Source organism: Elgaria multicarinata, chromosome 4 (assembly GCF_023053635.1).
Source record: "Elgaria multicarinata webbii isolate HBS135686 ecotype San Diego chromosome 4, rElgMul1.1.pri, whole genome shotgun sequence".
Classification (NCBI taxonomy): domain Eukaryota; kingdom Metazoa; phylum Chordata; class Lepidosauria; order Squamata; family Anguidae; genus Elgaria; species Elgaria multicarinata.
Window position 1 is genome coordinate 9,280,599 of NC_086174.1, and position 12,153 is coordinate 9,292,751.

The following is a 12,153-nucleotide window of genomic DNA, read 5'->3' on the forward strand; positions in this document are numbered from 1 at the left end:
TATTGTTTTACTATGATTTTATTAGATTGTAAGCCTATGCGGCAGGGCCTTGCTATTTACTGTTTTACTCTGTACAGCACCATGTACATTGATGGTGCTATATAAATAAATAAATAAATAATAATAATAATAATAATAATAATAATAATAATAAAGCTCTCTGGGCAGTTCACAAAAATTAAAACTATGAAAAGCACACAAAACAATCAACAGTCTAAAAACACAAATACAAAATACAATATAAAAAGCACAACCAGGATAAAACCAAACAGTAGAAATTGATATAGATTAAAATACAGAATTAAAACAGCAAAGTTTAAATTTAAGTTAAGTTAAAATACTCAGAAAATAAAAAAAGACTTCAGCTGGCGACGAAAAGAGTACAGTGTAGGCGCCAGGCGGACCTCTCTGGGGAGCTTGTTCCACAGCCGGGGTGCCACAGAGGAGAAAGCCCTCCTCCTAGTAGCCACCTGCCTCACTTCCTTTGGCAGGGGCTTGCAGAGAAGGACCCCTGTGGATGATCTTAAGGTTCAGGCAGGTACAAAGCCCGTTTAGGGCTTTGAATGTTAGTACCAGCATGTTAGTACCATATTTTCCATCATATGCACCATTAAAAAAGGCGGGGGGGAGTTACACAAAGGTTTCAAGAAACACAGACCAGGTACCCATATATTTATCCACTTGCAAGTTGTGTCAATATAACACTTGTTGAAAAGTTGATTATGTTATTAGTTATTTTGAAAGAAGTTGTTTTTCATCTAACTGAAGAAAAATAGCACTTGCTAATTCAGCTAATACTTGCTGAATTAAAGGTACAGGGACCTTGATTATATCTCTTTCAACTGATTCCCCTGGATTAGCTGGCTTTTTGCCCCTCATATGCACCCCCTCCTTTGACCGCTCTTGAATCTATCTCCCTGACATTTTTCTTCTGAAATCAACTCTGCTCTTTTATCGTGTCCGTACACCCCATTTTACAGTGTCCACACTCACTCACACACACACACACACACACACACACACACATATGAGCCAGAGGCAGCTGCTTTGGAATGTCATGAAAAAGCAACAAATTGTTCATGATTTAAATTGTTAATTATTATTGTATTTTCACTGCCAGGAAAGTGCAGAGGTACTTGTAGAATTTTTTGCCGCAGGAGCCAATACAACTTGACTGGCTTTGAGTACTATTATGCACCTTGATCGGTGTTGAAGTGAGTCATAGAATCATAGAATAGTAGATTGGAAGGGGCCTGCAAGGCCATCGAGTCCAACTCCCTGCGCACTGCAGGAATCCACCTTAAAGCATCCCTTACAGGTGGTTGTCCAGCTGCCTCTTGAATGCCTCTAGTGTGGGAGAGCCCACCACCTCCCTAGGTAATGGGTTCCATTGTCGTAGTGCTCTAACAGTCAGGAAGTTTGTCCGACTGTCCTGATGTCCTGCTCTGCCTCAAACACGTCCTGGGGCCAATCCTGGACATGGCTGTAGACACCTGTGGAATGAGAAAAGGTAGCTGTGATGGCCCAGCGCATTAGGTGGGGCAGGGGTACAGAGAGATTTATGGATGGAGAAACTTGTTCAGGATTGCATCAAATTTACTAGGTAAGAAATTTATAGGAAGCAATGATTGAAAAGTTTCCGTTAAACATCCCTATAGATAATCACAGGCTTGTTTCAAAGTGTGGCCCAGCCACAGAGCAACTAGAAAGTGATTTCTAGTAGAGGCCACTTAAATGTGTTTTGTTTTGTTTTGCGGGGGAGGCGGGGGAGAGGGAGAGATGATTTAAACATAGGGTGACCGTATGAAAAGGAGGACAGGGATCTTGTATCTTTAACAGTTACATAGAAAAGGGAATTTCAGCAGGTGTCATTTGTATGTAGGCAGCACCTGGTGAAATCCCCTCTTCATCACAACAGTTAAAGCTACAGGAGCCCTGTCTTCTTTTGTAGCTGGTCAATGGGGCAGGGATCCTACAACTTTAACTGTGGTGATGAAGAGAGAATTTCAACAGGTGCTGCATGCGTACAAATGACACGTGCTGAAATACCCCTTTCTACCCAACTGTTAAAGATACAGGAGCCCTGTCCTCCTTTTACAAAACTAACTCTGTAGAAGCCCAGAGAGGAGGCTGGGCAGCTCACTGGAATGTGGAGGTCTTAGATAAGTCCTGTGGGTTGACAAGCAGGGAGGCAGTTGTTCAAATAGAACAAGAGCAGCAGGGAGTGGCAGGAGCAGCTAGGAGGCAGGGAGTCCAATGGCCTCAAGCCTGGCTTTCCTGGACACCTGCTGGTGCCTGGAAAACCATTGGAGCCACCTCTGCCTTGGATTTGGAACTGTGTCTGAAGTCAGGTGATCTGGAACCGAGGCACCCCAAGTCAAATCAGGACTGATTCAGAATCCCCAAATTGGCCTCCAAGTCACTCTACTTTAGAAGAACTCTACTTTAAATCTTATAGAATCAGAGAATAGTAGAGTTGGAAGGGGCCTACAATGCCATCAAGTCCAACCCCCTGCTCAATGCAGGAATCCATCCTAAAGCATCCCTGACAGATGGTTGTCCAACTGCCTCTTGAAGGCCTCTAGTGTGGGAGAGGCCACAACCTCCCTAGGTAACTGGTTCCACTGTCGTACTGCTCTAATCGTCAGGAAGTTTTTCCTGATGTCCAGCCGGAATCTGGCTTCATATAACTTGAGCCCATTGTTCCATGTCCTGCACTCTGGGATGATCGAGGGGAGATCGTGGCCCTCCTCTGTGTGACAACCTTTTAAGTATTTGAAGAGTGCTATCATGTCTGCCCATTTTAAGCCCTGAGTGAATGGTAGCAGAACTGGGCCATCAGGGATATGATGGAGGAGGTGAGGGTAGAAGGCACTGACTCACCCCTCTCATATCATCATCATCATCATCATCATCATCATCATCATCATCCAATTTCTTTCCTGCCTCTCCCTTTGGATTGAGGTGGGGAACAACATTAGTATTATTTATTTATTTATTTATTTATTACATTTCTTTACCGCCCAATAGCCGGAGCTCTCTGGATTATTCACAAAAATTAAAACCATTCAAAGTATAAAACAACATAATATAATATACAATATTAATAATATTGTATATTATATATAATATAAAATACTATATTAATATAAAATACAATATAAAAGCTCAACCTGATAAAAACAGCAGCAATGCAAAATTACAAATTTAAAACACCAAGTTAAAATTCATTTATAGACTGTTAAAATGCTGGGAGAATAAAAAGGTCTTCACCTGGCATCTAAAAGCATATAATATAATGTAGGTGCCAAGCGAACCTCCTTAGGGAGCTCATTCCACAGCCGGGGTGCCACAGCAGAGAAGGCCCTCCTCCTGGTAGCCACCTGCCTCACTTCAAAATACATAAATCAAATACATAAATTACTTAAAAGAGCATGTGAAACCAAAACAATATCAAAATAACAATCAAGACATCTTAAAAGGGAGTGCAACCCCATTCAGAACAGATGAGTGGTTCCTGGACTCAGGAACTACTCACCCACAGGGCTTCCATCTTGCCCGGATTCAGTTTCAGTTTATTGGCCCTCATCCAGCCTATTACTGAGTCTTAGGCACAGGCTCAGGACTTGCACGGCCTCACCTGATTCAAATGTCACAGGGAGATAGAGCTGTGTGTCATCAGCATACTGATGGTATTTCTTAACCACAATAGCTAAGAAGAATTAGTCACTGACTCTCCCTCTCCTCCTCCCCGCTACCAACATGCCATACAGCATAAGACAAGAGACCACGGGACTAGAGGATGTTGCTTTGGTGTTCCTGGTCCCCAGACCAGCTAAGAAGAGAGAAATAGCTGCTGCCAAAAGTGGCTTCTCATTTTATTTCAAATAGTATATTTTGGTAGTTTCTTGGGTCTAGAGCATATTTTAAAAAAATAGTTCTTGGGTCCTCACTTCTGGAAAATCTAAGACCTACACCAAATGTCACAATGTTAAGTTTCTAGCACCTTCATCATCATATAACTTTTGAAGTTTAACTCAGAATTAGACCAATCAAAATTCCTAATGAAGGTATTACCCAAAGGGATGTTGAGGGGATCTGAATGTGTTTGGAATTCCGGTGGATTCCTCCACATCCACCTACCCCAGATCCAGCTCATTGGGCCATGGCACATTCGGAGGACCACCTTTTGAGCCCGTTGCAGCTCAGTAATCACCGGGCAACTACCTGCTCTTGTCCAGAACCTCCGTTGTGCACAATAATGGTGGATCTGGAAACTGGGTATTTCCAAAGTTGCATAAATGGTGGCTCCCATTGCATTCTGGTGCAGGTTTTATAGACTGTGTTATTCTTGTTCCCAATTTCTTTCCAGGTTCAATCCCTAGTGATTATAACCAGCATATGAGAAAGCCCCCACCCCTCCTCTCATATGAACCTGCCTCTATATTATAGTCTTCTTGTGAGTCACTGCTATCCAGCTAGCAAAAGAAGTTAGGTTGATGGGAACGCAAGACAGGCAGACTAAAAGTTAGACTGTCTCCATCTGTTTCTATCAGTTGAGCAGTAAACATATTTTTTTTTAATTCCATATAACTTTTAATTGTTTTTAATTTGAGAGGGAATATTTTTATTCCCCTCTTTTTGGCTTTAAGATTGTGATGTATTTATGTTGGTTTTGTTTTTAATATTTATGTATACAAGCTCAGGCATCTTGTTAGGGCCAAGATTTATAAAAAATCTCATATATATATATATATATATATATATATATATATATCTCCTCTACATGAATCTTGCTGTAAAATTAGATGAAGATTATTGGGTAATACCTAGGACTGACTGAAATTTGTGTTTAAAAATCTTTATTTTCTCTTTGCCATCGCTCCTTCATTAAAATATGGGATTGAACTGAAATGTCTTGTTTCATCACACGCACACACACAGAGGATTTTACTGATTTCTTTCCTCACAATGTTCCAGCTACGTATCAACAAAATTAAAGGGTTACAATGTGCAGAATAAAATGTTCTCTTTTAAACCAACACACACCCAGTCTTTTCCCTCCAATACCAAGTCTATTATAGGAACAACCCATCAGCAACAGATGTGATGGCCCTCAACCCACCTCGTGGGTGATCATATGACCCTGGAGGGGAACAAATTTCTTAGTCCGTAGGAACATAGGCAGCTGTCTTATACAAGGACAGACCACTGGCCAACAATTGGTTTTGTGTTTGTTGTTTTGATACCCTTGTTAAGGCATAGACACATCTTTATACATATAAACTCATAGATATGTCTAATAAAGGCAATGCAAGATAGCTGACCAAGCAGATATATTCCGTGAGAATCTTATGATATCAGAAACTCCATTCAAGTCCTCATGCTGCTGCTTTAGCAGGGGACACACAATACCTCAGAGTCCACCATCTATTGCTGGCTGGCTTCCTTTGGATTTTTTAAAATAGGGCTCATCTACACCAAGCAAGATATTCCACTATGAAAGCGGCATATAAAAGGCAGGAGCCACACTACCGCTTTATAGCGGTACTGAAGTGCACTGATAACTGTTGGGGCCCACTGACTAGCAGGAGCTATACTGCAGCTATACTGTGACCCGATTGAAAAGAGGGCAGGGCACCTGCAGCTTTAACTGTTGTGATGAAGAGGGAATTTCACCAGGTTCTCCATATATACAAATGACACCTGCTGAAATTCCCTTTGCAATATAACTGTTAAAGATACAGGAGCCCTGTCCTCCTTTTCGTATGGTCACCCTACCACTGACCCATGCCATATACCACTTTCATATCACTTTCATAGGCCTTTGCTAGACCTACCTTAAAAAGCGCGACAGAGGGGGGGAGAGCCCGCGATGCAACTATCGCGGGCTGTCGCGCTTCTCTATACGTCAGGCGCGACAAGCTTTTTTTTGTTCTTAAAGGGCCAGATGCACACGAACACTTGTGTGCCCAGGTAAGTTGTTTGTTTTTTTAAAAAAAATTGTTTTCCCCACTCCCCCCCCACCTTGCCCTCGATGGGCGCAGTGCTCCTGGGGAGCGCTGTGCCCCGTGTGTGACTCCCAGGTACGCATGAGTAATCACGTGTAGCTGGGGTCAAGCCACGAAAACAGGCCACACGCTCCGCGGTCTCAGCCCAAGACCGTGGAAAATACCGGGCCCAAAGGGGTAGGCTATATCCCAGGGCCAGGGAGGGTTGATCTCTCCCTGAGCCCGGGATCCCCTGTGCATCATCTGGACACACAGGGGTGATCCCGGGTATCAGCCCGGGATATAGCCTGGTCTAGCAAAGGCCATAATGTTATATCCTGCTTGGCGTAGATGTGTCACAGGCCCCAACAGTTGTCAGTGCACTTCAGTACCACTATAAAGCAGTAGTGTGGCTGCTTGGTGTAGATGATCTCATAGATAGCTTCCATTACACACCTTCATGTTGAGATGTGAGCCTGTTAGTCATTACCACTAAATAGAACCTGATGTACCAAAGCAGTATATCTTTGAACACCAAATCATAAGGAAAGGAAAGACCTTTGTGCCTTGCATGTTCTGCTAGGCAGAGTATGACGGAGTTAATGGACCTTGGTCAGAGAGCCAGTAAACCAATTCCTAATATACCTCCTTTCCCCTCCAATCCCGAGTCCTTTGTGGGAACAGCCCACCAGCAGCAGGAAAAAGAAACATAAAAGTTAAATAACTGTGAGACTTTGGATGTTGCATGCAGCTAAAAGAAGAGTTGTGTAATGGGTTTGAATACTTCACAAATCTGTGGCAATTGGCCTGGATTTCAGGGGACGCTAGGTCAGAAATTAACCAGCTATATGCAATAAACAGTTATTACAATCACCTCTGACTTTTTTGGTCCTCACCAACTACATAAATATCCCATTCTCCGTCGTTGCATCCTAGTTGTCCTGGCTTTTAGACACCACTCTCCAGTAAAGACTGCACAGATCTTCAGCCATGAGGGCCCTTTTCCTAATTGTTGCCGTCTTCTTGCTTTCCTACCAGGCTGCTCCAGGTAAGACAATAACTAAAATGAGCCAAGAGGCCTAGGAGACAACTAGAGCTGATACTAATTTGCGCCTCACAATTTTCTGCGGTGAATTCTTATTTCAGCGATCGGTGGGAGTTTCCATCCATAGTTAACCAAAAGACTGTGGCATTCTCTCTCCAATCACCCAGCGTGACCAAAATGTCAAGCATGGGCACGGCTTGTGGACAGGGATCTATTTTCTTATAATGAGAGAATACTGGAGACTGAGAACACCTTTGTAGCATCTCTTTCTTTATCAGTGTACGAGCAGAGCAGGAAGCAAGCTGCTTCTTTAAGCTGTCAGCTCTACCATTAATCTTGCATCAAATTCTTAAAGATCATAGAATAGTAGAGTTGGAAGGGGCCTATAAGGCCATCGAGTCCAACCCCCTGCTCAATGCAGGAATCCACCCTAAAGCAATGGAATCATAGAATAGTTGAGTTCTACTGCTGAAGTCCACCACATACAACCGCTAAGCTGAATTTTCTTTCACTACCTCCAGCTACATTCCATAGAACCATAGACAAGTAGAGTTGGAAGGGGCCTCTAGGCCATTGAGACCAACCCCCTGCTCAGTGCAGGAATCCACCTTAAAGCATCCCTGACAAATAGTTGTCCAGCTGCATCTTGAAGGCCTCTAGTGTGGGAGAGCACACAACCTCCCTAGGTAACTGGTTCCATTGTCGTACTGCTCTAACAGTCAGGAAGTTCTTCCTGATGTCCAGCCGGAATCTGGCTTCCTGTAACTTGAGCCCATTAATCCGTGTCCTGCACTCTGGGTTGATTGAGAAAAGATCCTGGCCCTCTTCTGTGTGACAATCTTTCAAGAACTTGAAGCGTCCTGTCATGTTTCCTCTCAGGCCATAGCGAGACCTAAGGTTTATCCCAGGATCATCCCGGGTTCACCCCTGCCTGAGCATTGGATGCCCTGTATGTCACCTAGATGAACAGGTTTGACCCCTGGACGATTTAGGGATAAACCTTAGGTCTAGCTATAGCCTCAGTCTTCTCTTCTCCAGGCTAAACATGCCTGCTGTCTGTCTGATCCTCCTTCCCAAATTCAAATTGCTGTCACTTGCATACCTAGAAAGAGATGTGGGAGTGTGTGTGGATGGGGGAGGGTTTCTCGTGTCTGACAGGATCTTGCTTCCCCTCACCTTCTCTCCTCAAATAACTCACATATGGCCACTGAAGGAGTGGTGATTTTCACTTCCTCTTTTCCTCTTCTTCCCATGGTTTGGGCAGGCTGCATGTTACCTCCCACCTCTGAAAATCTTCCATGTTTACCTGATCAAGTATTTGTTCTGAACATTAGCTTTGGTGTTGTTCTTTTTTGTTCTTTACTGAGACTTCTTTTTGTTTACTGAGCTCAGTCTAGAGGAGAATATATTACGTCTGCCCTAAATATGGTGAGAATGCTTCCACGTCAGGTTCACCACTAAAACATAGAAATGTCCATTGCTAGAAATCCCACCTTTTGAAAACTATTTGTATTTATTATATTTACATCCCCCTTTTTTCCATTGTGGAATGAAAGGTGAATACATTTGGTTCCCTGGAGGTCTCCCTTCCAAACACAGACCAGACCCATATCTGCTTAGCTTCAGCAAAGTGGTTTGCAACATGCATGGATCCCCACTGCTTGACCGGCTTAGCTTGCATTCATGAGCCAAGCAATACGGTCCCAAGCCCCCAGCCCAGAATCCAAGAACTTTTCTCATGGGTGGTTTGATAAAAAGGCATTTGCACAAATTGCATCTGCAAATTGTGTAATTTGCACAAATTGCAACTGTCCTTTGCTTAATCTGCATAAACTATGCCTGTAATTTGCGCAGTCCGATACACATTTGCTCTTCACTTTTTATCACACACCAATCTCAGAGGTGGAAGATGATGATGATGATGATGATGATGATGATGATGATGATGATAATTTGTGTCTGTGTGTATCATGCAGGAAATGCCCAAGCAGCAGCAGATACATTGGCATGTCGTGGCCCTGGGCTTGGATGCCAGGTTGGGCCATGCAGGCCTCCTGCTGAAAATGTGGGGACCTGCCGGGATGGAGCACTCAGCTGCTGTAAATGGTAAGCCAAGACTCCATATCTGACTCTCTACTGGTGTCAGAACAAATGCAGTGATTCAAATTAATTGGGACATAGTTTTAGGTGAGCCCTAGGAGAGGCCATATTCACTGGCTGCCAATTAGTTTCTGGGCGAAGTATAAAGTGTTGGTTATCACCTTTAAAGCCCTACATGGTTTGGGTCCAGGCTACCTGCGGGATCGCCTTCTCCCATACAATCTGCCCCGCACACTCAGATCCTCTGGGAAGAATCTACTTCAGTCAGTCAAAGTTAGGCTGATGGGTATTATCTAGAGGACCTTCTCTTCTGCTGCTCCCAGACTATGGAATGGCCTGCCAGAGGAGACTCATCAACTTGACAGACTATTAGCATTTAAGAAAGCTATCAAGACTGATCTCTTCTGGCAGGCCTATCCAGTGGAATTTTAGGATGTTTTTAGACTGTTTTTAGATGTTTTAACAATGTATATTATGTTCTTAATCCAATTGTTCCCTGCCTCGATCAAAATAGAGAGGATGGTAAATAATAATAATAATAATAATAATAATAATAATAATAATAATGGCTCCCCTTCTTTGGAATTCCCTGTCACTGGAGGTCAGGCAGCGGTCAACATTGCACTGTTCCAGGTGCCTCCTGAAAACAATTCTGTTCCAGGAAGCATTCCTTAAATGACCAGCCTGGGGTTTATTGGCAGGATTTTAATTGTTTCAATATGGGGTTTTAATCCTTTTTACATCTTTACTATTGTCCCTCTTATGTTGACCCCTCCAGAATATGCTAGGTATGGAGCAGTATACAAATATTGTAAATAAAATAATATACACAAACACACACAAACATACATTACTACGATGTGCCTAGGAATTTTTTGGTATGATTGCCTACATACAATTGGACAAGAATTATCCCTCATGCTTATTTATGTATTATTAATTTTTATATTCCACTTAATATTAAAATCTCCAAGAGGTTCACATACTAATATTAAAATCATACGTACAGTATTTAACATTCACTATTATAAACCATTTAAAATCTACAACTACAATGCAAATACACTTAAAACACACTAATAAAGGCAATTTAAAACTTGAATAACAATGCAAATGATGAATTGCAGTTAAATACAAGCCAGAGGAGGCTTGGATGAACAAGTATGTTTTCAGGAGGCATTTGAAACATACTATATTTCCTGCCTTTCTGGTATGGGGGAGGATTTTCCAGAGGGTTGGTGCCAGCACTGAGAAGGCTCTCCTTCAAGCTGTTACATGGTGACATTCTGTGGGTCATGAACCAATAAAAAAGGTATCCTTTGAAGATTTTGACAGTCAGTTATGTATATATAGTTGGCTTCCCAAACACCTCAACAGGTGGCCTCTTCACCTCATCTCCTCCTAATTTTGGATCATTCCCCCCCCCCAGCTCAACCCCCATTAATGCCAAGGGTCTGTCCAAATCCATTTCTAGGAGCATGTCCCTATGACATTTTCAGTTGGGGAAGCCAGAACGTTTCTAGTAGGGATGTGCTCCGCTTCTAATCGGACCGGAGAAGCAGGAGCGGAGTGGGGGGCTTCGCCTGCCCTTAAGGCGGAGGCGAAGAGGATTGGGGGGCCGGCGTGGCGGAGAGGATTGAGGTGAAGGCGGATCCTTCGCCTCGATCCGGAGCTCCGCCGGAAAGGTAAGTGGGGTTTATCGGGCCCTGCCGCTGTCGCTGTCGCCCATGCGGCGACAGCGGCAGGGCCCGGTAACCCCCCCACCCTCCTCTCCCTTACCTGCCTCCATCTGCGGTCCGTCAGCGTCCTCAATTGAGCCCGCGGTTCCACCAGGAAGTCTGGGCCGCTTGGCCCAGACTTCCTGGTGGAACCGTGGGCTCAATTGAAGACGGCGACGGACCGCAGACGGAGGCAGGTAAGGTCCCCCTCTCCCTTGGTCCCTTACCGGGCTCTGCTGCCGTCGCCGCATGGGCGGCGATGGCGGCAGGGCCCGGTAACCCCCCCATGGGGGGGAACGGAGCTCCGATCCGGATCTGGAGCTCCGAGCGGAGCGGAGTGGGCACAGGCGGAGTGGGGGCAGGGCGGAGTGGCCCGATCCAAAAATGGCGGATCTGAAAGTGAAGCGGAGAGGGGGGTCCGTGCACACCCCTAGTTTCTAGCACAATGCATCCTTGATAAAGATTATGTTACACTCCTCTGAACATGGTGTATACCTGGGTCAAGAGGACAAAAAGGGAAGCCAACCTTAAACTGTTGCTGAAGTGAAGATGTGAAGCTATGAATACAATGTTCAACACAGATTGACAATATGTCTTATTCAGGGTGACAATCCTACACATTCTCCCATGGGCATCATTTAGGAAGGCAGTCTGGCCCCTCCTTTTAGGAGATTTTAGGAGAGATATTTTATCTCTTGGCTAGGCATGGGGGATAAAACTGCTCACTTAGGGCTCATCTACACCAAGCAGGATATTCCACAATGAAAGAGGTATACATAAAAGGAAGGAGCCACACCAAGCAGCATATAGCAGTATGAAAGTGGTGTATAGTATGTGTCAATGGGCCCCAACAGTTGTCAGTGCACTTCAATAGCGCCATAAAGCATTAGTGTGGCTTCTGCCTTTTATAGACGGCTTTCACAGTGGAATATCCTGCTTGGTGTAGATGAGCCCCAAGCCCTTTAATGCCAATTCACCAAATTCCTCACTTTCAAAGTGCTAAGTGAACAGTTACCCTTTGAAACTCACACTTCTCCCATTTTTGCAATGGAGTTCGTCAAAAAATAATGGGTACAAAATGTGCATATATTTCAGACAATTGCATTAAAATGAATTACATTACCAAAGTTGTGTGCAAAAATGTGCATATTACACAAAAATGCGAACACGCATGTAATTGGAGAAATATGCACGCAAATGTTTATGAATTTGCAGGTTTAAAACAAAATCCTCAAAGTTTGGAATGAACCTAACTTAAGGCTGGAGAAATTCTCAAGTTTATTTCAACTAATTTTGCACA

At 43.8% G+C, this 12,153-nt stretch overlaps 1 protein-coding gene across 1 annotated transcript; it reads left to right on the forward strand.

Moving 5' to 3' along the window:
- The first annotated feature begins 6,902 nt into the window (after positions 1–6,902).
- On the forward strand, positions 6,903–9,145 carry LOC134398126 (gallinacin-9-like). Its single transcript, XM_063125371.1, has 2 exons — positions 6,903–7,038; positions 9,012–9,145. Exons 1-2 carry the CDS (start codon positions 6,981–6,983, stop codon positions 9,143–9,145), a joined length of 192 nt encoding a protein of 63 aa, XP_062981441.1. The 5' UTR covers positions 6,903–6,980.
- The last annotated feature ends 3,008 nt before the right edge of the window (positions 9,146–12,153 follow it).

What these genes read in the sequence shown, in the direction of transcription:
- LOC134398126 (XM_063125371.1), top strand. Translation starts at nt 6,981, where the DNA reads ATGAGGGCCCTTTTCCTAATTGTTGCCGTCTTCTTGCTTTCCTACCAG. An exon ending in TTCCTACCAGGCTGCTCCAG is followed by an intron (nt 7,039 to 9,011) that starts GTAAGACAATAA and finishes TGTATCATGCAG; the next exon opens with GAAATGCCCAAGCAGCAGCA.